The sequence below is a fragment of the Rhinolophus hipposideros genome (assembly GCF_964194185.1).
Source record: "Rhinolophus hipposideros genome assembly, chromosome: 3".
Lineage (NCBI taxonomy): Eukaryota > Metazoa > Chordata > Mammalia > Chiroptera > Rhinolophidae > Rhinolophus > Rhinolophus hipposideros.
The window spans coordinates 85,611,277-85,638,805 of record NC_138049.1 but is presented as its reverse complement, the minus strand read 5'-3'; the positions used below and the strand labels follow the sequence as shown (position 1 = coordinate 85,638,805).

The 27,529-nt window shown below is 33.8% G+C and overlaps 1 protein-coding gene across 4 annotated transcripts in view; it reads right to left on the bottom strand.

Annotated features, from left to right (window-relative positions):
• Positions 1–27,529, bottom strand: part of COL21A1 (collagen type XXI alpha 1 chain) — a 153,923-nt gene that overhangs the window by 16,691 nt on the left and 109,703 nt on the right. For all 4 annotated transcript variants that reach the window (XM_081036182.1, XM_081036180.1, XM_081036181.1 and 1 more), the window contains 4 exons: positions 22,026–22,079; positions 4,624–4,668; positions 2,507–2,560; positions 813–866 (listed from right to left, as the gene is read on the bottom strand). In XM_081036182.1, the coding sequence (XP_080892308.1) occupies positions 813–866; positions 2,507–2,560; positions 4,624–4,668; positions 22,026–22,079 (207 nt within the window). The remainder of the gene's footprint in view (positions 1–812; positions 867–2,506; positions 2,561–4,623; positions 4,669–22,025; positions 22,080–27,529) is intronic.

Genomic DNA, 27,529 nt, shown 5'->3' with positions numbered 1-27,529 from the left:
CATTTTATCCTGCCTCTTCTTTAATACTTTAGAGATTTAATGTAGAATAGATTAGTGTCTATTCCTTCGGGTTAATGCCTAGTTGAATGCTTCCAAAACAGCAATTCCATCACTTCCTTTTGGAAGGTTGTTCTTGACTCTACTCATTAAACATTTGAGAAAGTTTGATTTGAACCTCTAAAAATATAATAATAACAAAAAAATACTTCTCTTAGAGTATGATTCTTCTATACACCTAGAAAATGGTCATACTATGGTATTCAAAGAATTTCAGTTCTGCCATGAGCATACCTAACCTGACATTCTAAATATATTTGCCAAGCTTGTCTTACTTTTTAAAAACCTGACAGTGAAGATAATATGCACCCACAGTCCTGAGGGAAGAAATGCTTAAAAAAACTCACTACAAGACATTTTAAAAATAAAAATTCCATCTACGTTCCACTAAATATAAATACTAAGAATAGTACGGGGTAATTGATATAAGTGTTAGTACTCAATCATAACTACTAATGCTCTAGATTGGTGGGTTTGGCACGATACATCATAGAACTCTACATATTCCCGAGTGCCCTCTGAGATGCCAATAAGAAAGTAGGGCGCTAAGCAGTGAGAGATTCTAGGCCCTACCCAGAGTAAACCAGACCTGCTCTACTCTGTCTTACATGTCTAGTTTTGGCTATGATCTTATTTTTACAAGTGATTGTCACAAAATTAAAAACACATTCAAAATAAATATAGTTAAAACTTTTACTGAGGTACATAGTCACTTTGCACAAAGTTCTCAATTTTACTAATTTCCTTATATTTACCTTCAATCCTGGTGTGCCAGGCTGACCTGGTGAGCCATTACTTCCCATCAAACCCTACATTATTAAGCAAGAATTTAAAAAGTAATGTAAAAATATATATTTTAAGATACTAAATTCATTTTCAAGTTACACATTCTCATCATAATTAAGCCATTGAAATATAATACAATATTTGGGAAAGTTTCTCATGCACATCTAAATAAAGGATAATAAAGAATCAACCTATGCAAGGTAGCAAAAAGGCTAGCAGAGTCCTTGTTATTCTGTTGCTCAGTCTACAAATAGCACCAATTACTGGAGAGCTAGTAAAACACAAACGTAAAGAAAACTTTATTTTTCCTACACTTTTTCTTTTTTGTCATGATGGCTAAAGAATTAGGTTTCTTCATAGATGTTATCTTGATCAACATTATTTATAATTTCTATTTTTTGAACAATATTTTGAAAGATTTACAACCTAATGAATTCTCTGAATAATCTCTCTTCAAGTTACAAAAATGGCCATATTTTAACCATATAATTCAAATAAGACAATCTTAACTAATCTAGCATCAAGGACCTGATTTATGTTTACTTTAAATATAATAATATTTAACACTTGCTTCCTCTTACACATGACAAAGGAAATATGATGAGCAAAAAAAAATAATTCAGTTAATATCATCAGAAAACACAATCTCAATATGTTCATATTAAAAATGTCATGTTATCACTATTATACTTTACTGTCAATTTAGGATATCATTGCAATTATAACATGTAAAATGTATTAGTTCATAGCACTGTGTAAAATATATTAGGAACGTTAAATATAGATATTCTTGAAGTTCACAATAAAGTTCTATTCAAACTTTCACTTTTCTGGAGGCTAACTTAGATACTGGTAAATAAACAAGTTTAATTTATTACTTCAATGGACAAATAACTTGGTAGTGATGATGTAGGTAGAGGAAGAATATTCCATATAAGAATCTTCTTTTAAATCTCTCTATTTACTCTGACATGCAAAGTTCAGCAAATCTTTTAGCAAGCACTGAGTAAAATATCTGCTTTTTTAACTTACATAATTAAATGTAAACTCATAAACTCTCAAACATGAAAGTGATTTCTTTTATTTAAAGAAAAAGCTATTATAAGCAGTTTGATTCATATACTAAAACATCATTTATAGCAATAAACTTATAAAACATTTATGTAATTCTGCACACACCTAACAAAATTTTCATAATTTCTAACATCAAACTCATATGTCTCTTCCACTTTCAAAACTTCCAAAATAATTTGTTCACTAATTTAGGATCTTTCTATACTACCCCTTCTGAATGCATTTGGCATCATTTGTACAATAAATTTGTAAATTTCTGAAAAATGGAAAAAATAACATTAATTGAGCTTTAGACTTTTTCATGGTACTTAGTACTTTTTTAATGAATAACTAGAATATTTGTTTTCTGGTTTATCTATAGTAAGGAATCTTGATCTCTGCATGATCAACTTTTTGAAAATTAGAAGAAATCTACAATCTTCTAGAAAAATGACTATAAACATAATCTTTTTCACACAAATGGATGGAATTTGTGGACCCCCAAAAGCACATTGCTGGGTCCCATCCAATTTTCTGAACTCCAGAATGAAAATACCTAGTACATAGTAACAATATTTCAAACACTCTGATAATAATAACATTAACATACAGGTATCCCTGGAGCTCCTTTTTTTCCTAGTGGTCCCGGAGGCCCAATTTCTCCCTAAAAATCAAATACAGATCAGATTTAATATCAGAAATTATCAATTTATTTCCAGGAACTTCCTACCAAAGCACTATGGAATAAAAAATCATTATCAACCATCCCAATTTTTCTTTATTTCCTTAATCTACTGTAAGAAAGGAGGAAGGCAAGGCTGAAAATTCAGTAATCTAACACCTTAAAGATTTGGGTCTAGGGTCTGTGGAATTACTAAGTCAAATATTATCCTTAGGAAATCAGGTGTGACACTCGCCATTCTTTCAAAGGAAGACTACCAGTTCACAAAGAGTTGATAAAGTGAGGCAAAAAGAAAAAAAAAATCAAGAGAAAATTTTCTTATTAGAGGTTAAGCACTATAATAGCAAACACAAACATTTTAAAAATTAGGGCACAGAACAACAGCATTTAGACTTCAACTTCAGGGACTGTGGCTGATTATGTGCTCCAAGGGAGTCTCTGAATCCAGAACACAACCCCCTGGAAATAACATTCTCTACAGTGTGAGGGATATAAATGATGAACGTCTAAGTATTACCTTGTCTTGTACACCTGAAACTAATAAATTAAAATAAAAATTAAAAAAAAAAGAAGTAGGGGAGGTCTTCGAAGGTCCCTCATTTGAATAAAATACACTCTGGGTTGGGCTATCACTATGATGATTTGAAACTGTTCAGAAACCTTGCCAGAGGGGGAGATTCAGGAGTCAGAAGGTTGGGATTGTCTGAGAGGAGATGCTCAACTCAGGGAAACTGACTGTTGGGCCAGCCATGGGAAGAAGCAGAATTTTCAAAGGGGGCTGAAATGGTACCCATGGCTACCAGCAGGAGGCAGCTCTCCATGCCTCAAGTTGGCTCAGATGACTTCCATAAACTAATATGAAGCAATGAGTTCATAATCAACAAAAAAGAAAGAGGCAGCAAGCCACAGAATGAGAGTCAACAGGAATGTGAACAAACTGCAGGTAGTAGATTTTCAGAAACAGAATTTAGAACTATATGTGAAATCTTTACAAATTGAAAAATGGAATCAGAAAGACTATTAGGACTGAAAACAGAACAAGAAACTATTAAGAATAAATAGATGCTATTAAAAATTGGAATAGAAATAAAAAATATGACTGTTTAATTTTTTAAAAATCAACTGATGATTTAAACAGCAGATTAGACACAGTAAAGGAAAAATAAGTGCCCTGGAAAATATGTCCAAAAAATTAACCAGAAGTAAGACAAAAATCAAGGATATGAAAATAAAAAGCTATTTAGAGATATAGAAGACAAAATTAGAAGGGATAAAATCTATCTAACTAGAATTCCAGAGAGAGGCAACAGAGTGAATGAAAAAGTAGTAATGTGGAGATAATGGCTGATGTTTTCTAGAGTTGATGGAAATAATTCCACAGACCCAGGAAGCAAACTGAATTTCCCCCAAGATGAATAAAGAGAAGTCCATATCTAGATACATAGTAGTAAATTTTAAAAACACTGAAAACAAATAGGATACCTTAAAAACAAAATCCCAAATGGAGATACTGCTTACAAAAGAATGGTAATTTGCATCAAAGCAGATTTTTCATAGTTAACAACAGAAGCCAGGGGATAATAGAAAAAAAAATCCTCAATGTGGTAAGAGAAAATAATCGTCAACCTTGAGTTATACGTCCCACAAAATTATTTCTCAAAAACAAGAGTAGAGATATTTGTAATTAAATAAAAACTGAAAGTTTATTGCCAAAATAGTTGTACTAAAGGAACTTCTAAAGACATAGTATTTCTGGAAGCAGTAAAACTACTCCCAAAGGAGGGTCTAAGAGCACAAGATAGAAAAGCAACCAAGTAAAATAGAAAGCATGTATGTAAATCTGAATTAACATTATCTGTATAAAACAACAAAAAGAAGTAATCTGTAAGTTCAAAATAATAGCATCTGAAATTATACCGTATTTGAACAATTAACTGTTGCCGTGAATGTGGTAAAAAACGTATTCTATGTGAAGACGTATCACCACTTTGCCCTTTTAATAGGCAGATCCAGGCCTAAATCTTTCAACTTTCATTAATACTTACCTTTTGTCCCATTAATCCTTGGTTTCCAGGAAATCCTGGGATTCCCTAAAAAGAAATAAAGCGATTATTAATTAAAATATTTATTCACTGTATCCTTAGAAAGAATGTTATAATTGGATTTTTAACTTGAATAATGCATAATCTCAAACATATAATCCATTTAGAGTTAACACTGCTACTTAAAATAATCTAATTTGGAAAAGGAAAAATTTATGAGAATCAATATTATATGACCATCTATTGATATTTAAAGTTATAAATAAGGGCTTTCATAAACAGAAGCTGAGGCTATTAACCTTGGTTCTTCTTTCAGACCAAGTGACAAAATAAGGATATTATGAATAATACAAATAAAACCCATCAAATCAGAGTTCAGATTCAGTACAACCGTTCCAAGGGCTCTCATAGTATCACAACTGTAATTAAAAACTAATGGATCAATAATTTACTCCAAACTGAGCCTTGAAATACCCAGGAACATAACTCCTTGAGTAAAATATGATAATCTTTCTTCTAATGATTCCCTTGCTGATAAAATCATGAAGAATATGTATACCACAGTTTGTACAAAGAGAGAAAGAAAAATAGAGAACTTTTTCACATGGCTCAACCCAAACGTACAAGTTCTCTAGCAAGATTCAGAGGAAATTAATATGAATTGTATAAATTTGAGAATAACTTTTGCATATTTATTAATGAGAAAGCAATTCTATTCTCAGCCATTCAATGCATTTACCCAAATAATCATTTATCGCCCAAAACAGTGATAGTACTAATCAATTTTCATTTCTTATTCATTCTTCATAGCTTTTTTTTAGTATGATTCTACATGTATGAAAATTTTTTATTATTATTAGTTTCAGGTGTACAAAACAATACAATAGTTAGACATTTATACCCCTCATAAAGTGATAACCCCCTCCCCAAATCTGCTACCCCTCTGACATCACACACAGCAGTTACATTTCTACTGTCCCTATTCCTTATTTAGCTCCTTTGTTGATGAAACTTCAGATAAAATAATTAACATTTGCCTTTGTGTGTGTGTGTGTGTGTGTGTGTGTGTGTGTGTGTTCACGAGCTGGCAGGAAAAGGAATTTGAAAGACAAGGAAATTGGGCCCCATCAGTATTTGTTTGAAAGCTCTCTCCATCATCAGGGCTTTCAAAGAACAATAGTATTCTCCTCAGTAAACCAGGCAGGTAGTAGAGATGCCACTGTCAATGAGATCAAATGTCTTTTATTACAGGGAGAGCTTGCCATTATTTTGATTTTCACATCTGGACTTTATTAATACAATACTGCTCAATGTATTAGCCACAATTATAGTGCAAGACACGAGCACATAGTTCTAGTTGTTAAACCCACTTGAATCGTAAAATTGTGATTCAATTTGATTCAGTTTGCCTCAATTCAGTTTGCCAGGGCACTATACCCTTTGCAAACAACAAAGTTGCATGTGAGCCATGACTATCAACAGGAGCTTGCAGTCTAGTTGAAAACACAGGTTTTATAAATATACTTACTAGATAATAATATAAAACATATAAAAACGTAAAGTGACATTATAAAACATGAGCACAGGACACTATAAGCACACTAAAACATAAAGCAAAAGTAAACTAATTGAGTTTTGAGTATAAAGACAATAGAATGATATGACATATCCTTATAGGCAAAAAATGCATATTCCCAATGCAATCAATTAAGATCAATATTGTTCAGAACAAAGGTTCCATTTCAATGACTACGGTTCAGTATGAAACCACCTGTAACCAAATCCCATTCAAGTACACACACACTCACAAACTCACTATAAGCTTAGATAAAATTGTGAATTTAAATAAAATATTTCTGTAAAATCTTACCAACGTGGCCACATACTGTTCTATGCTGTAACTGATACATCTGTGTGGCTGCAGTGTCCCTTGGCCCCAAGGATCCCTAACGGGGTCATGAAACTGCCCATGATACTGTCAGACTTGAAAAGCTAAAATTTTCGCTTCACAGAGTCCTTTATTACTTAGGGTTTCATCACTATTTAAGTCTCTATGCCCTTATGTAATTTATAATCTTACGTAGTAGAAATTAGTTACAGATATCCCGACTCTACTACTGTTTCTAATGCCAATCTCAGAGTCAATGAAGCTATATCTTCACTCTGGGGGAAAAAAAATAGAGTTATACCCAGGCATCCCTGAGCAGCACCCTGGATTCCACCTCCCAGGAATCCTTAAGAGTCCCCACATTCACTCCCTGGATCTGATTTGACACCCTACTATCTGAGTAATTCTAAGACTGATCTTGGTCTATATTATGACACAGCCACAAATCTTACATTATTTCAACATATCAGATACTGAGAGTATTTGGGGAAGATCCCAGATTACGAAAAAAAGTTTGTTTTCCTACTGTCTTTCTTCTTAAACTAGTAAACAGTAAAACAGTAAACAGTAAAACATTTCATAGATTTGAGAAGTTATAATATCTTCTATGTCCACTTACACCAAGAATTATTACTTATTTTATAAATAACAAACAAAAATATATAAAAATTCTTAATATTAAAAACAAAATGTAAAAATAATTTATAAAATCAATTTTTTGACAAAACTAACACCATAAAGATGCATGGAATAAAAGACTGTTGAGAGAGAGGTTAACCAGAAGAACTGAAATCATTCAGAGCTATACCCATTAGTTAATAAAATTATCCTAGATAACATTTTCCTGGGCTCCCAATATATTTATTGAAATTCACTAAACTTTGCCAATTTTACATTAGCAGAAATATCATTCAAAACAAGTTTTTTATCCAAAAGTATTTAGTAACAATTACTTCATAGAGCAAACGTTTTTCCAAGCAAACTCTTATATTTCACTTTCAGCCTGTGTAGTTTTGTATTCAGGCAACTGTGAAATGTATAAGACAAAAATAAGTATTTTATTTAGTCAGATTTATTTATTCCTTCTGTTCTATGATTTCACTTTGGGTCTGAGTAGAGCAAAAAGTCAACTGGAAAATTCTCCATAAGGTTGTAGAGGAAAATGTCGCCCTGAAAAAAATGTTCTAGAAGCATCCCTGTAAACATTAAATATTGCTGTGTAACAAACAAAAAAAATCATTAACAATAGATATACATAGTTTAGAATAAAGTGATCGATCCATATTTCCTGAAGACTACTTTATAATGAAGGAAATATGTCCATGATACATCACTTAGAAAAGACAAAATATCACTTTATACTTTCTCACATGCAATGAATGCTGTATCTAATTACCCCTGAAATTAGAGTATTTTGAATCAAATCTGCTTTTAAGTAATGCATTTTCAATGTACTAAAAACAGACCTAACTCATTAATGGAATTTTTAAATCAAAATTTTCAATGTAGTGGTGGAGATGGTTAATATTATACAGTTATCAAACTATTAGAAGCATATTATATGCATATTTTCTTCTATTATATCAAGAAATTATTTGTTCATTCCCAAATATTCAATGAAAGAAAACCCCATGTTGAAAAAGTATTAATAACAGCTACACAGATTACAATGATTATAATATTAATAAAAAACATAGAAGCAGAGGTAAGTAGTTAAGTTTAGATTCTGGAGTCAGCCATTCCATTATGTAGTGGCTGAATGACTCCAGGCCAGTTATTTAAACTGAAATCTCAGTATCACCACATTAGATATGGAGAAAATAATAGAATCTATCTCACTGAGTTGTATCAGTTAACTCTCATAAGTGCTTAGTTCAGTTCTGGCACTGCAATGAATGGATTTTCATGACTGTCTTTTCACACCTACTCCCTGACCTTTGAAAGTTGCAAAATAGATGAAGTCAATTATCTTCCAAGTCTCAAAATTTGTCCTTTTTCTCCATTTTGAGGATGTCCTTTTTTTTTTTCTTTTGTCTTTACACCTTGTCTTTTTCTGCCCTCGTTTTCAAAAGTTTCCGTTGTATCCAAGATAACTCTGGCAAACTAAGGCTTCCCATTAGGGGGCGCAAACATATTGGCATTGCCCTTCATTAATATTACCTTTGCCTTTTAATGTTTGGCTTACTTAGATAACACAAAAATACTAAAACGACTTTTGCTTTTTAAACATTTTAAATATATGTTATCACTATTTTTTCAGTAAAAAATGTCAAAAGTTTCAAATCTATTTGCAGTTGAATCCCACAATGGTTTTCAATCCATTTTATTTTAAATTACACAATCACAGATCATTATGAATTATGTACAAAAGATTACTCTATGGTAAGGTAACTCTAGAGAGAAGTCATAATCATAGCTGCCAGACATAAAAGAAACCAATACATGCGTACTTGCAATAAACACTTAATAAGGAAATTAGCAGTTTTACTATCCCCTTTAATATTTAAATACATTTTTACTACTCTTTAATCTTCAAGGGGAAAAACAGTAATCTAAGTAAAATTGAATGAATTTATTCTCCCTAGGTTATAAACCAGGACCCACATGAGACTGGACCTAAATTAACCAATATTAAATAATTTCAATAGAAAATGCATTGGTAAATATTCTTGGGCTACTAATATTTATATGCAACAGAAAATGTTACCAGTTTGACATAATAAGTTGTAGAAAGTGACATGAGATATCACGGGAAAGAAAGCTATCTGGCAGCCCTTTGCAAAGTTGCTTCATGTTACTGGCATTTCTTGCCCTAACCTAAAGGCATTTATGCATTTTTTTTAAGCCAGAAGATATTCTACATGATTTGCAAACATCTCATTTTTCAGGACAAGACAAAATGACAAATATTTAGCAAATTGGGGTTAGAGCGTGAGCTCTCAACAACAAGGTTGCCAGTTCAATTCCTGCAATGGATGGCAGGCTGCGCCCCCTTCAACTAAAGATTGAAAACAGCAAATGGACTTAGAGCTGAGCTGCGTCCTCCACAACTAGACTGAAGGACTATGACTTGGAGCTGAAGAAACACACCGTTCCCCAATATTCCCCAATAAAATTTATAAAAACAAAAACAAAACCCAACTTAAAAAAAATAGCAAATTAAAATTACATACCTGAAAACCCAGAGTAGGTTGAGGAGGACAGGAATAAGAGACCCAGGGACAGTCTCTGCACTGCCACATCATGGTAAAGTCATTTAACTGCTCTGAACCCCAAAATCCAGAAAAATAACCCACCCCTTTACATCAGCAAGTAAAGTGAAATCATGTATGTTGAACACATTACTGAGTTTAAAGGAAAATATGTATTTAGATATATGTAAAACTAAACACCAGTTTCATTTGAAAAGTTCCAAAGTAATATCAGAGTCGTTCTAAAACGAGCTCTGATCCTCTGAAAACCTAGTAAGTACAGATCATACTTTTGTGGGCGCATGGAATGTCACTATATAACTCAAAACAGATATGGTGAATTTCTCATTAAGAAGAAAACTGAACATGGATTTTTCAAAAATCTTTATAGCTGACTCAGTTGCTGAGTAGAAGCTGTACAGCATTTTCCAGAGATATCGGAAAATTACATGAAATTTCAAAAAAATAATACATTTCATCAAATAAAAATATTTTAAAACACCAAACAAAAGATGAAGCTTGTTTGAAAACAAATTAATCATTTTTAACCTAAGTTAATTTACATGGTCAAAAGTAAATAACCAGTTATTTGAAAATTATATCTACGTTGTAATCTGGCATTTTTTATTTATAAACTTGTATTTTGGAAATATTATGTAAATACTATTATTGCATGATTGGGTAACTCAACCCATTATGAATTGTTATCTTTATATACTATATATCCCCATATTTTCTATTGAAAAATAATGAGATGATAGACTAATAAGCATTCACTAGAAAAAAATTGAAGGGAATTATATTAGTTTTCTATTGACCCATAACAAATTACCACCCATGACAAATTACCATGACAAAATAAACAACACAATTTATTATCTTACAGTCCAGCATGGGTTTCCCTGGGCTAAATTTAAGGATTGGCAAGACTGCACTCCTTTCTGGAGTCTCTAGGAAGGGACCCATTTCCTTCTCATTCAGGTTACTGGCAGAATTGAATTCCTGGCAGTTGTAAGACCAAGGTCTCCATTTTTGTGCTGGCTATAAACTGAGGGCCATTCCCAGTTTCTAGAAGCCACCACATTCTATGGCACATGTGCCCATCCTTCATCGTCAACATTAGCCATGGCCAGTCAGGTCTTTCTCCAGTTGAATATTTTGATCCATTCCTCACCCATATTCTTCCACTTTTAACTATTTGTGATTAGACAGCTCCATCTCAAAGCCATTAACCTCAATCACATCTGCAAAATCTCTTTGCATGTATATTAACATTCTCACAGGTTCTGGGGATTAGGAAGTGGATACCTTTGTGGGTATCCACTAATGATGGAGAGTCATTATTTTGTCAACGACAGAAATAGTATCTAATATCCAGGACCAGATTGTTTCTATGTTACTTAAACTCCTCCAGGACATTAAAAAAGTGGAGATCATCTAAATTAAAATTATGAGGCCATCATAACCCTAATAACAAAATCAGTCAAAAATAATGTCCAAAAAATAAATCTATAAATTGATCTGATTTGTTACTACAAACACAAATGGCTTTACTACTATTTTAGAAAATCAAATATAGCAGTGCATTAGAAAAAAAGTAGAGCATGATTAAATAGGGCTTGTTTCAGGATGCAATCAATGGGTATTCAACAATAAGAAATATAGCCATATATTATGTTCATGTAAGTTACTATATTAATATTTAGAGGAGGAACAACACAAAATCATCTCAAAAGATACTAAAGATATATTTTGTAAAACTCATCATGCATTATTTATTACAAACTCTTAATAATCCAGTACTAGAACTTGGGAAACCTGAATCTGAATCAATGGGAAATGAATTATAAACATCAGACTTGGTGAAACACTAGACTTAAAATTAGGAATAAGATAATAAAGCATAGGATATGTTTTGAAGTGGTAATTTCAAATAGAAGCTTTCTGAAAAATATTGCATAAGTATGTGGGAATATCTGTAACATGAATAAGAGAGGTTAAATGAAATATACCCATGTTATAAATAACATGAGATAGATTTTATATTCTCTTATTAATTCATATGGTAAAACATTCATACTATTTTAAAATTAAAGTTTCTATAGATTTTTTATTTGAAAAATATGTATGTGTTTTATGCATTTGAATATGCAAATAATAAATTTGGAAAGAATTTCACTGAATGAATAACAGCTATTATCTCTGGGTATGAAATGAGATTTGGGTAAGTGAAGGTAGACTTTCAAATTTACAACACAACTTCTATGTATTTTGCCTATTTAAGAGACATTAAATAATAAAAATTAGCAATAAATAATATACATAATGAATAAAATAATATAAATAATAAAATGTAATTAAAATATACAATAAATAGAAACTTGGCTAATGCAGTTTTTATATTTCAAAAATTTCTAAGTTTGGAATCCATTTGGAAATATGATTTCATACTATCACTCATGGAAATACTGAATCTTATTTAGGCAGAGGAAAATATTAGAGCACATATGACCTAAAAGGACAATAAGGTCATAATTCCATATTCCTTTACCAATGTCATTAAAATGAATTGTTCTCCCCAGCTGGGTAACTTCATTCTACTACTTTCATATTCCTATTTTGATTAAACTGTTCCACAGCCTCTATATCACTAGTTATCAAACTTTGTCTCAGACTCACATAGGACAGCAATTAAAAATAATTTCCTGGGCTTTAGCCTGTGATTCTGATTCATCAGGACTGGGATGGGCCCAGAAAACTGAATTCAGCAGGCATTTCTGGTGATTCTGATTAAGGTATTCCATGAATCACAGTTGGAAAAATAGTGTTCTACACACACACACAAAACTTTTTAAATTAATTATCTGTATTTTGGGTATTAAGCTAAGAGAGTCATCAAGGAGTTTTTATTTGATTTATGATTATCCACCAATTAAATTTTCACATAAACCATTGTATATCTGTTTAAAAACTACTACATAAACATTATTTTCCCACCAATCTTTAACTGTTGGTCAAAATTCTTAACACTTCACCTTTCATGATTAACTTTGTTTTTCTTTAATGGCTTTTAAGAGTCTTATCCTGCCACAAGATTTTTATATACACTTTTGTAGAGTATGTTTCTTGAGTGAATTTTCTATTCCCTAACTGAAGAACAAATGTTCCATCCGAAACCACCTGGTACAATGTTGTACATTCTATGATTACTCAGCAAATATTAGCACCTGATTATACAGCTCTATAAAAATCTAGAACAATTCTAAGGCTCTTTAGTAGTGGTTTCCCATTTTGTATGATTAGACATTCCATTTTTTTAACATATTGTTCAGAAGTTCTTCATGATTCACCTAACCCATTCCTTAAGTTCCTTCTTTTTTATGTAGACAAAAGAAAATTCTATTACAACAAAGAAATTATTCATAGTTTTTAGAACCAATAAATCATTGTAAAACTCCTTCACCTGATTTATTTTAATATTAGTTTATCAAATTACTCTTCCTACTTCATTTGTAAGAAAATATTTTCATTGAAAAAGCCTCGTCCCTGTGTTCTAATAAAATTAAAAGAAACACATTCTATTATCCAGTGTAGATATTTTCCATCACACTAAATTCATTGTGAACTATTATAGTAGTACATGACTTCTAGAATGTGTTTATAAACACTAGTCTCATGATTAATATAATCTTTAGTTAAAAACACACTTTTTAAATATAACCCTCAAAATGTTGTATCTATGCCAAAAGCATTTCAAAACCACAATCTTTTAACCAAAATTAAAACAGAGCATAAATAGCTAAACATGATTTAACTACACATATCTTTTTCAAACAATGGAACCCTTCTGTTCAGTATTCAAAATAACAAAAATAATTTTTATAAGCGATTTAAGTACTTAGAACTATTGGCAATCAATTACCTATTAGGCACTAGCCTCATTATTGAAAATAAAAACGCAATGAATGTAAACAACGTAAAGTTGTTTAAAGTTGTTGTAAAGTCAATTTCCAAGTGCTGTTTCTCAGATATTCCCCATCTGTTTTAACATCCCTTAAACATATCTAGAACATAAATGATTTTCTGGTGTTAATTCTCAGAGACATTATATATGCCTGATGTTCAAAGTGGTAACCACACCCAAGCATTTTGAAAATATATATTAAAACATAAAAAACAGGAAAAAGATCTTTAGAATGAAATTATCCAGTTACCAGTTACCAAAGTGTACACTATGAGTTACATAAAAAATGTAGTTTCCAAATTCATTGAAAGTAGCATGATAGTGAAACATTCTCATTTCATCTGCTCAAATAGTAGTTTATATGGATAATAAACTCGGTTTCAAAGTAAATGTGCCTTGTCTTGAGCAACACTGTTTTAATTCTATATTTGTCATACTTGAAAATGGAGAATGTATTTGGACTTAATCAAGAATATCATATGAGTCCCTTTTAGATATCAAAGATTTTTAATGAAAAGTATGCAAAACCACCCTTGACCCCGTTGTGACTAAAGAACATAATTTTAAAGTCAAAGTCTTCAAAGCCTTGAAATCTAAACTCACTATGCTATATAGATGGTGATAGAAGTTTCCTTTCACCCATTCTCTTCAAAGCAGAGATGGATGTAATCAATTCCCATGCTGGTGAAAACACTGTACCTACGTAAGCACCAATGAGATCATATTTACTCAGAGGACATATTACCCATTCTGAGAATTAATCATGCATCATTTCATATGTTCAACTGCATTTATTCCTCTTGTTATTTCAGGGCTCAATAAAGCCTCCTTCAAATTATACAGAAATCAACAGAGAAGAGGAAGATTATAATAAGTATAATTTAATGCTTATCAATGTTCTTACAACGACCACATTTAAAGAGATTTCTTCTGAAAAACACCAACAAAAATGATCAATATCATAGACATAGAGCTTCTAAATTTAAAATCCATAATGTTCTTTATAAATTTATTTGATGGTGGTCTGGTTTTACTATGTCTGAGACATCATTTAAAATAGGAAAGAATCAAACAGATCTATGATTATACCTGGTGGGACTTTATTAACTAATTTATACAAATAACTGACCAACATTTGCTTTGTAAGATTAAAGAAAAGATGTAATATTTTTGCAGTTATTATAATGTCAAATGCCATATTTTGGGAGACCAAAAAAGTGTAGATGTTGCTTATAAATTTAGTCACACTCATAGATAATCCAACATTTACATTAATTATGTAAAATCTACTTCAGAATGCATTCTTTGAATTATGCTCAATCAAGTTTTAAAACCTAACCCTGGAATTAGCAGGGGATTATTATAATAATAATTAAATTTCCTATATTGTTAAATGTGGCTCCCTTTCACACTAAAAGTGTCACGTGAAATTCTTAACAGCAGTTATTAGGTTAAAGTTGTTCCACTTAACACATACCAAGGATGTGCCACTCCTGGTGCCTGCAAGAGGAGTGGGAAAAAGTGTTACAAATCTGTACAAAAGACCTTAAAAAGCTTGCCATACAACTGCAAATCAAACAAGAACAAGGACAGAACTACTGGGTAATTTTCCTGTTATCTTTCTTCTCAATCTAAAAACCAGTCAAGTGGGCAAATAAAGACATCTCCATGTTACTAGCACTATAAAGTGGATTATTCCTCATGGGAAACCATCATAGCCATTCAACATTAACATCCCCCCAGAATTTTACACATGTCTTTGGTCCCTATGCATGAAAATGTCATAATCACACCACAGAAACGGTGATCAAGCAAAAGTCCTACTTGTCCCTTAAGTCAATGGTAACATTACACTATGAAGACAAGCATAATGCGTGGTTTAGCAAGAATTCGAAAGGCATGAGGAAAGGTAACAACAAAAGCCTCTATGTGCCAACGTCCTCAAATATAGTACAGTGATCCCAAGTCTTTATTCCTGGAAATAGCACAGCAAACATTTCCAGAATAAAAAGGCTTGAGACATCATTAAGTAAGAAGTATGTGCTCACCTCCATATTTCCAGATAACGTGGCATCCTTTCTCATCCTCACGGAGCTCCAGGGATCTCGGCTCAAAGAGTAGAACCCTACTCCCACCTACACATCTTCACCATGAGCCATAAGGCTCCCTGTGCACAGTGGGGCTCGCTAGTGAGCAGAGAACTAGCACTGACTGGCTCAGCTACCTGAGGGAAAACGTTACACTAAATACGCGATGTCATTGCGACTGAGCACAAGAGCTACAACAAAGAAGCAGTGGAAACACTGCTCCTGCAGGTAATTTTGTTAGCAACAACTGGCCAATGCAGAATGCTGGCCAACATGATAATTTGGTCTAAAATCTGATTTGGTAACTGTTTCCAGTTACCATTTTTCGACTACTGGTAAATTTAGTGTGATACTGCCCTACACTCCCTGTCTAACACCTCCCCACCCACCCATCCACCTAACTGCTCAAGATAAAATCAGAGTGATTTTATTAGAAGTTAGGAAAACACATTTCCAACCATTGAGGATTCCTTGAAGCAATCTGACTTCCCAAGGCACAAAAATGAAAATGTAATCTGACAAACTAACCATCTTTTAATAAGAAAGAAATGCTATAAAACACTCAAAATCCAGGCCTTAAATTTGTATAATGTATTACAAAAAACATGTTCACAGGTGAAAATAAAGAACAGAACGTAACATCAAAAACTAACCTGGGGGAAAATATAAGCAGAGTAACTGAAACATAATGAAACCACCTCTTTATCATGTAGATCCTTTCTTATGCATATACACATAATTCATATAGTATTATGTATTTTTTTTTTTGCTCTTCTTTTTTTATAAAATTTATTGGGGCGACAATAGTTAGTATTCTATTTTTAAACTCTGGTTTATATGCATTATACTTTACATATCAGACCTTTCAATTGTTCCAACTTTGCAATAAGACGAATAGTACGGAGCGGACCTGTGGGCTAAAAGTTACTAAACAGAGTAATGCAAAAAAGTAGAAAAATGAGAAATGGGTACAAACAACTTTTTGAAAACACATGAGGGTTTAACAAAATTGATGACACAAAAAATATGAATGATGACTAGGAGCTGGAGCCTTGCTTTTAACCAAACTGTCATTTAAACCTGTTTATCTGCTTGCTGTAAATCCAAATGTTTGTGATCAATACATGTGCTACCGAGAGTTTGCGATATGTATCAGTTTGTAGTAATGTGACTAATTACACAGGTTTATTACATAAATGATAAGGATTAGACTAGATAAAAAGCCCAGTGTACTGGTTTCCTTTGGTTGCTATAAAAAATTACCACAAACTTATTGGCTTAAAACAACATCATTTTATTCTCTCATAGTTCTGAAAGCCAGAAGTCAGAAGTCAAGATGTAGACAGGGTTGTACACCACCCGCCCCAGCCGCTCTGGGGGAGATTCCACTCCTTGCCTCTTCCATCTTCTAGTAGCTGCCAACATTCCTTGTCTTGTGGCCTCATCACTCCAATCTCAGCCACGGGGATCTCTTGGACTCCTCTGAGAGACTTCAGTTCTGCTCAGAAGGCATTTCTGTTTGTATCAGACCCACCCACATAATCCAGGAAAATCTCCCCATCACAAGACTTTTAATTACGTCTGCAAGGGCCCTTTATTCAAATTAAGACAACATTTACAGATTTCAGGTATAAGGGTCTGATATCTTCCTGTGAAAGCAAAGTATTTTTCAACCTACAACACCTAGTATTCACAGAAATTCTTATAAACGTTAACTTGAATCTGAGCCACTGTTTCTTACCTGAATTGTAGGAGTCCCCACTTTTACATGCCAAAGCTTAGTCCTATTTAAAAGCCTTCAATGTTACCTAAATTTGTTGCAGTTGAAAATGTATTAGGATAACCTCCCCCAGTCAAAACTGATTCTTCTTGCTCAAGTTCCTGTGTATTGCTTGGTCTTCCTGTGCCTCTATCCATGTGGTAAGACTTTGAGAGCCATCCTCTTTCATATTACTCACATCCAATTGATCCTTGAGCTCTACTGGTACCTTTTAGTTCATTTGAAATAAATGAACTAAATTCCACTCTCCCCCTCCCAACTCTGAATGTTCTTGCCTTCGTTGGAACTGGAGGCGACAGAGCTCAGCCAGACTGCTACCAGCTGTGCCCTCTACCTCAGCTCACCTTCTGTACTTTCTCTATTTTGCTGTCAGAGTGATCTTTCAAAAACTTTCTAAATCTGATCAACTCACTTCCCTTAAAACCTTCACATGGCTCTCCTACCCTCAGATTCAAGTCCAAATAACATAGGTAGATAAGGACTTTTCTTGATTTGGCCTCTACCTACCTCTTCAAACTCATCTGGTACGTCTACCCTATCTCCTCCATGTATCCTTAAAGCCTGAACTAGTGACAATTTTCCCCAAAGTATCATAATTTTTTTTCCTATAGTACATCTATGTTTTAGAATATGCTATATAGATTCCTGCCTTGCCAGGCCAAAAAACTAGCCAACTCCTGTTTATCTTCTAGAATCTGGCCAAGACAGCATCTTATTTCAGAATGTATCCTTATACACTTTAAAAAGTGAACTGTATAGTTAGTGAGCAGTATCATTATAATGCTGTTATTTAAAAACAAATAAGAAGAAGGCATCCCTTTCAGTAGTGTCCCCAAATTCATGTAGTGTTACACACATCTTCTACAACTTTGCAAGACCCACTGTCCTACCTCCATAACATTTATACTATGCTGTGATCTAGGAGCTCATCTAACTGTATTGGAACACCCTCCCTACTCACTTGATCCAGCCCCCAATGACTTCTTTGTTTATCTGAAGATAAAGGAAATATTGAAAGGAAGATATTTTGATGACATTCAGAACATCAAGGTTAATAGGACGACAGCTCTAATGGCCATTCCAGAAAAAGAGTTCCAAAATTGCTTTGAAGGGTGGACTAGGCACTGGCATCAGTGCATAGCTTCCCAAGGGGAGTACTTCAAAAGTGATGGTAGCGATATTCAGCACTGAGGTATGTAGCACTTTTTCTAGGACGAGTTTGTGAACTTAATTGTCAGACCTCATAAGTTACCTTTAGGACTGAATTACTATAATTGACCAATACAGACTTTAAAATTCAGAGCTTAGTCATGGGAATGTAATTGTTTTTTAAAGCAGTATAATCATTTCCCAATGAAATACAGCCTTTGTCCTCAGGTTGAATTCCAGGAGTTAGTGTTCATATTTATCAATCTGCTTACATGATGAGCCATCATTTGGCTGTGATAAGCTGTGTTTAACTAGCTTTAAAGCATTTTTCTAAGAGCTTCTGTCCTTCCAACTTAAGTTCTGTTAATTCTCTTGTCTGCCACATTATATAGAACAAATAAAATGAACATGTCCTTTTTAGTGGGGCCAAATCAGTCATTATAAATACTTAAAACCAGCATCCACATGCAACAGAAGAATCTTCATTTGTTGGCATCACCAAATACATAAACTCATTTTTTTCCTGTTTTTAAAGCTTCCCCACAAATGGTAAAGATTACTCTTCACAGGATGGTATTTCTAACAACCAAGTTGCCATTAATTGTCAAAATAACAAAATAGTCTGTAATGTTCTATGTTCTTAATTGGAAGAGAATAAAGACCAGAAGAATTATATCCAAATTTTAGAGGGTTAATTTATTGTTTTCCTAACAGATTATGTCTCCTGGCATAGAAAACTTGACTTCCTCTCCACTGTTTAGCAGGAAAGAGAGAGAAGTGGGAGAAAAGGGACAGGGGATTCTTTCTTGTCCTCCCTGATCTGGTGGGGTTGGGTGGGAGAGACATAAAAGAGTCTCACATTATGGTAGCTCCCAGTTTTCTATCTGGTTGGTTTAGGAGGAAAAGTTACCTCTAAATAACCTTCACTATCCCACTGCCATTATCCCCTGCTTCAACCCCTTGCTTGTCCTTTATTAGAACATTGTAATTGAGTTTTTGTTTCTTTTCCCTTTTACTGTCTATCTCCACTACAAGGCTATCTGCTTTCATGGGGCCTTCCCTATGTTTCTCTCCTCACTAAACCCAATGCCTTCATATTCTTTGAATGTGCTAAATGTTGGGTTGAAATCTGAAGGCCCACATTGCCTGGGATGGAAATCTATACTAATGCCAAAGCTCCAGACAGGAGTAAGTCTTGAATAAAGCAGGAGCAGGCAGGACAGGAAAAAATGCAAATCGGGGTCTGCTTCTGTCTGACAGTAAGGAACAGGCAGCCTTGAGAGGGGAAATCATCCCCTCAAGTGTTCCTCATCTCCTATTCATTTTTTTTTCCTGTTTGGTTTCATTAACAGGGTCATAATAGCATTATTTCCAAAGTAAATATATGGTGCTCACATTGCATTATGGTTTACACAGACATCCTGGTTAGTCTGCCCTTTATAACACTGCTTCTGTAGAAAAACATGAGTCACTAAGGTTGACATATAATTAACACAAACATTTCAAACACAATGGACTCAAATTGTAACCTGGCTCTAAGGTCCACTGTCTCTTATTTCCCTCATCCCTTTCACCTTCTTTCACCTCTCTGTCTCCCCCTACCCAACCCTCTTCCTGTCTTCACACACACACACGCATGAACACACACACATGTATATTTTATATTTTCCTGAAGCAAAAATATAAACATATCCAGTCTCAATTCCAGTCTCTAAGTCCTAGAATTATGCCTTAGTAGTGATTATGGGTCAGATACTTGAGCTCACATTATCCCCACTGAATTCTTCCCATTCCCTTAACACCCTACTTAAGGACTTACTCGTCCATGCCCAGTCTGTCAAAATAGCCAAACGTGTTAATATAATTAATATGTAGCTAATTAGTGTCCTGATTCCTATTGCTTCTCTTTTTGATACATTCTGCATAGGCCAATAGCTCATTACTGCCTCTAAAGCACTACTTTTCATCACGTTATTCTTTTTTTACTCATAAAACTCCCAAGGCAAGTGAATCAAGTTTGCTCCCCAAGTTCACAGTCAAGGATCTCCATGTTGTGACCTAACCACCTCCCTAACTTTACTCCCTACCACCCAATAAGGACCCTTTACAAGGCCTCATTAAGATCATTTCATTATTTCTTGGGCACACCCTTAACCATCCTACTCGTGTGTCTTCACTCACATTAGTCCTCCCTCTTGTCTTCCTTTCATTTCTAGTCCTTTCATGACCAAATCTAGCCCCAAATCCTTGATAAAAATGTTCCCATCACCTCATGATACAAGATGCCCTTCCTACAGCCTTCAACATTTAGGATAGCCCCATGCATTTGTGCAATGTTTTCACAAATTTTTTCATGTTTCCCATGTTAGCCTCACAACAACACTACAAGTATGTACACTTTTTTGATGAGGAGAAAAGGTTTTCAAGAGATGTGAAGCGATTTGTCCAAGCTCACACAGCTGAAATGTGGCAGAGACTCCTATTTAGCATCTACTATAAACTGCCCCAGGTTGGTAATTATTTGCATCATTTTTCCTGTCTTCCAAACTAGATTATAAGCTCCATGAAGGCAGTAGCTATGAGAACTTGCTTCAGTGCATTATAATATGCAAAATGAGAATTCAATTAATATTTGATTGAATGATTCTAAGAGGTCAATCCCTCTACCCTATTTAAGAAGCCTCTGTGATTCCTCCCTCCCTCTTATAGTCAATGTTCAGATTCTGAGCACTCAAATGAATACTTTGTGATAAACTGCAATATACTGTGGCTATTGTTTAATTTCTTGACCTAGTTGCCCCCAAAACAAACTGCAAATTCCTTGAAGATAGCTAATGATGACAAATAAAATGAGATCTGGTGGTATTTCAATGTTGGCCATGAGTTATAGGAATAACTATATTTCCAAACTAGTGAAGTTCAGACATCTGACACACTTGCTAAGAACACATATCCAGGATACGGATTCAGTGCTTTCTCAATCATATGCTTCTTTACCCTGGTTCTTATTGAACACATGATCTCAGACACTACAAAATAAGGAGCAAGTATCAAAATGATATTGACTTAAAGGTTCAGCAAAGAACCATGTTGTTGTGTTAAATACTTGTTTGTGTGGGCTTCCAATTCATACTGCACAAAGATTTCCTGCTAGCTAAAGTCATCCTGGTTTGTAAAAGAGGATTAAATATTTCAATATTTTAAATCATTCCACAAGGAGCTTCTACAACTTCCAAATCTGGAAGTCACTGAACAAGAATAGGGCATCCAGGAGGAGAATTTAGTCGGAAATTTCATAACAGGAAAAGAACTCCGTCCTTTAGAACTGAATTGGGAAGATACTCACAGGTTCTCCCTGTGATCCATCCAGGCCTGGAGCACCCGGAGGTCCTGCTTCTCCCTTTTAATGATGAAAAGAAATAAAGAATTGCATTTTCAGGCAAGTTTATAAAATAACGGGATATGTTAGAACATTATATAATAAAGCATATTAGATACAAACTGGAAAATGAAAATGACTTCTAGATTACTCACATTAACTTTTCCTGACATCAAATATCTTACTCTGAAATTAATAAAGTGACTATACAGATATCAAATCTACACACGACACAGATAGTTAAGTAATAAAATAACTGTGGTACCATATACTAATGAGAATAGGACATTACTCTTATCTTTAAAATAAATGTGACCAAGGTTTATGTCAATCTTTTTAATATTCATTTTGTTTTCATATTTACTTTGAAATTTGTCACTTTACTGACCTAATTTGATCTTGTCTCCCAAGAGTTGCATTTTTTATTTATAGGTTATTACATGAAAATTTTGGCACTCTAGTATCTACCTATGTAAAAAAAAAAAACATCAAAAATGTGTAATTTTAGGTAGCTATCAAAATTATAATTTTCAGTTTTACACCTTTAAATTTCTATGCTCAAATTATTTAAGCATTTCATTCTAGATCCACGTTTTAACATCCTAAAAGTTTTCCCCAAATTTAGGCTTTTTGAAACCTAACAGTCACTAAGAGCCATGATTTTGTTTCTGTTCAGCAAAATGATTCATTACAACAAGTAGTTCTCTACAATTATGCCACACTTATTTCATACCAGGGAGAACACTTCATCCTATATGAGAGCAAGAGAGAAAGTAAAACAAAAGCTTTTTTTTTTTTTTTTTTTTTTTTGGTAAATACCTCAAATGCCTGAACTGAGATAGATTTAGGTGGAAGAGTCTCAGAATACATGTACTGAACCATATGCTAACACTATTTTCCATAGTTTCACATTCTAATGAATTTCCCCCAAATCATAGAAAATGCACCACAGAGGGAAGAACCAACAAAATTTGGCTAATATAATCAGCACTTAGAAAGAAACTCAACCATATCACATTATATAAACACTGATTCTCCCAATTTCATGAATTCTTGCATTTTATGAATTCTTAGCACAGTGAAATGCCAACTAAAGCCAAGTATTCCATCTGTTCCAATTTTATTTACAAACACTAGCTGACAGTTGAGAATAGAGGGAGCAAAGAATGTTTCCTGTAAATTAACCAAATTGGGGGGGAGAAGTTCCTGCTGATCCAATGATTCTACAGAAAAGCTTATGAAAATATCAAAGAGAAAAAAAGACATGTGTTGGATCCACTTAGTTTAAAAGCTACAGATTTCAAAGCCTGAATATTTAAAGAAAAGAGATATGTCAAGTCCTAAAACAACAGGAAATAATGCAATAACTATATGTGAACTCAACACTCACATCTCTAGTCAAGAGGACTCATCCAAGTCAGTGGTTCTCCAGTCTGGCCCCACACCAGCCAGATCAGCTTCACTTCATGTGGGAACTTATTCAAAGTGCAACTTTCGGGCCCTCCTGCAGACCTACCAAATCAGAAACTCTGGGTGGTGAAGCCCAGAAATCTGTTTTTACAGCTCTCAAGCTGATTCGATGATATGGGAACACTGGAACAGCAGTACTTCATTAGGCCACTTACTTCCCCTACATCCAGGTACTGTTATCTATGATGTGTATAAGTAAAGCTGTAGTTCAGATTTTTCTATTAAGTAAAGGGGGAAGGGCAGTTGTCAAGTAGTGAAAATAAGTCATTTGGGATTACTTGGCTACTTCAGTTGGTAAAAATCTCTTTTATTTCTCTGACTATTGACCCAATCTTATTCTTTATTTTAATTAACAGGAGGTTTTCTTTCAAAAACACTAATCATCAGCAAGGTTTATCAATAATGAAATCCCACAATTATTGCAGGAATTAGTTTATCTTTATTCTTCCTATTTGTTGTTAGGACAGATAATCAGAATGATGCAGAATTGTATCAACAATGTATCACCAATTCTTTATAATCTACAGCAATGATTCGCAAACTTTAGCTGCCATTGGAATCACCTGGAGGGTTTATTAGACTGCAGCTTGTAGATCCCCACCCAAGGTTCCACAGGTCTGGGGTGGATCCCCAAAATTTGCAATTCTAACAAGTTCCAGGAGGTGTTATTATTGCTGGTCTCAGGACATTACTTTGAGAACCACTGCTCTAGCTCAGATCTCAAGACAGAGACTTACACACCCATTCTGCTCTTACCATTGCCTTTCTCTGTGAAGTACAATGGCATTTTATAGCTTTACACTTGGCACTGAATTTTACAACAACCAGTGTCGTGCAGGGAGGCCTGCGGGGTCTCTGGTACCGCTACCCACATAAGAAAGCAGGATGTGGTGAGGCCAAAAAGGAACACGCACAGAGCCATAAGTAGGGGAGTCATATCACTATATTCTCGCTGGAGACTGGGTTGGAGACACAGGAAGCAGGAGCCACACTGTTCTCAACCCTCACTGCGCCACTTGCAGGCTCAGCCACCATCTTCTTGCTAGCCCCCATTTTTTCTGCTAGTGTAGCCACAGCAGTTATATAAGTGGCCAGTGGCTTATGGGTTACAGCTGACGGCCAACTAGCCACAGCTGATGGCCATCTGATCACAGTTGATGGCCATTTACTACCCGAGCCAGCACCTTTCTATGAGGCCGAGAGCCTGGAAACTGCTTTCTGGGGCTCTGTCCCCACAACCAGGTTGTTCAGCAGGTGTGTTGTTTATGTAGGTGTTGTTTTCCTGACTTGCACATTCTTTAAAGGCAGAAAACACATCTTCTATTAGGTTTTTTTTTCTTTCTTTTTTTAATCACTTAGAATAGTGCTGAATAGAATGTTAGACTGTATGTGAGACAGTATGTCCCCTTGTTTACAAATACTAACTTCTTGCTTGATATAAAAAAATGAGAAAATGTCATGCTAAACATTATTCCTCAACCTAATTTCTACAGCTAATATCAAAGATGATTTATTCCACAATAAACCAGTTATTTTTAAGAAGGAAATTTAACTAAAAACAAACATATAAACTTGCATTGCATGGGTATCTCCTTTCATGCTGTAGTCCTTGATATCCACAAAAAGTAAAAGGGTGAGGCGAGTAATTTAGTTTGTGGCCATAGCAACCCTCAAAATCAGGTAGAAGATGTGTGACCATTACAATATAATTTAATTTTGAGGAAGCTCTTCACTTGTTATTACCCAGTTTCCCCGAAAATAAGACCTAGTCATACAATCTGCTCTACTGCATCTTTTGGAGCAAAAATTAATATAAGACCTGGTATTTTATACCATATTATATTATATTATATTACATTATATTATATTATATTACATTATATTATATTATATTACATTACATTTATTATTATATATTATATTATATTATTATATATTATATTATATTATATTTATATTATATTATATTATATTATATTATATAAGACCCGGTCTTATATTACAGTAAAATAACACTAGATCTTATATTAATTTTTGCTCCAAAAGACGCATTACAGCTGATTGTCTGTCTAGGTCTTATTTTCGGGGAAACATGGTAAACACTTTATTTTGACTTTGATCTTACTGCATGGTTTATTCTTAGTATGCAAACAAATCTCTAGCATGCCAGAGGTTACACTGAAGATGTAAGGTTGGGAAGCTTCTCCTGGATGACCAGATAAACAGACAGAAATTTGGAAGGCATCAGGCATACACAGGCTCACATAGACCAGGCCTGGAATTCTAGCTCTGCCATGTAACTGACTGCACTTTTGAGTAAATTCTTTAATCTCTCTTAATCTGGTCTTAATGTCTAAATGACATTAATACTCCTAATTTCATAGGTATTTTTTTAAATAAAAAAAATACATAAATAAGAGCCTTTGTGAAAGAGCCTTGCACAGCTCTAGGCACAGAAGGGAAGATCCATAAAAGTCGGCTACTCTATTGCCACTGAAAAATTTGTGTTTTAACAATCCTTTACTTTTATTATATGTTTTAGCACTTCAACATTATTTTTATATTTGTACTGCTGTGGTTTGGCAGTATAATTTAGGTGAAATGAGTATTTTAAAAAATAAGGTCCATATTTTAATCTAGTTAAAATGTCATAAAAACTGTAGTCAATAGTTAAATTACCATTTTCTAAATTTGGAAAAGATTATTTGGATATCACATGGTTTTTCAACAATTTGGTGAAAGAAATTTTCATTACTTATTTAATTATAGCTACATGATCTTGGGCAAATTACTTCATCTCTCCATTCCTTAGTTTCCTCACCTGTAAAAGGGTAATTTTTTTTACTTATAACTCATAATGATTTATGGTACTAACGAGAAAGTACATATAAAGTGCCGGGGAAAGAGCCAGGCATGTAGTATGTATACAATAAATTATATCTTTTGTTATAATCTGTCCTCTCCTGTGTTTAGTTCTTTTCCTATCCAGTTTAAACACATTTCAGTATTTCAATTGCTCTCCAACTAAAATTGTCACCCCTTTATCTATTCATCTCCTTCACTTGCTTATGCAAACTCCAATATTGAGTAAATCAAACTGAAAGCCTCTTCAGACCCATGCCTGGGCTTCTAAGTACAGCCAAGGGAAGGAAAAAAAAATAGTACAACAGTCACACAGATTTTTAACTTCCAGCTTCAACTAGACTTCAATGCAGATTCTATATTTCCTTAATCTCCACTCTGTCACATTTTCCCCATAGATATATAAAGTTACCCAGCCAGTAAGTTATGCAACGTTTTCGTCCCCTCTCTCAACAAAGGACAACTCCCACTTTCTTAGAGAAAACAAAAAATCAAACATACTAGCAAACATACTACCGCTAAACTAACACGCTTGACCTGCATTTACATCCATCCATTATTTTTTATTTTTTCTTTTCACAGTGAAACAGGTATCCCTCATACAACCTAAGATAATCCCTTCCAACTCTGTTCAGTATCCCATTCATTCCCCTTCAAAATAAGATGGTGCTCCTTATCTAGATCTAACTACCTGTTGGACATCTACTCATGGATGTGTCAGAAGAATCTTAAATGAACACATTATAATTCTCACTTCCCCACCTCCTCAAAAGAAATACTTAACCCTTCCCAATAAATAATTCCATTGATTAAAAAAACTTCTAACTTCACCATACATAAAAAGGGAGTCACAGAAAATTTTACATCCCTGCCTATTATTGCAAGTCTAAATATACATGACATTTCAAACTGAAAAAGAATTGGCAGACAAAATCCAAACAAAACTATTAAAAGATAAAATAGAAAAGAGAATCAAAACATTTCAGTAAATTTCCCTGACACAAAAATAAACATGAAGCAGAAGAGAACTGCAACAAAATGCTGCAGCTTGAATTAACATTATACAAGCATTTTTCAGATGTACAAAAAGGAATATATGAAATAAGAATTAAATTAATTCAGGAAATAAACTGAAAAGA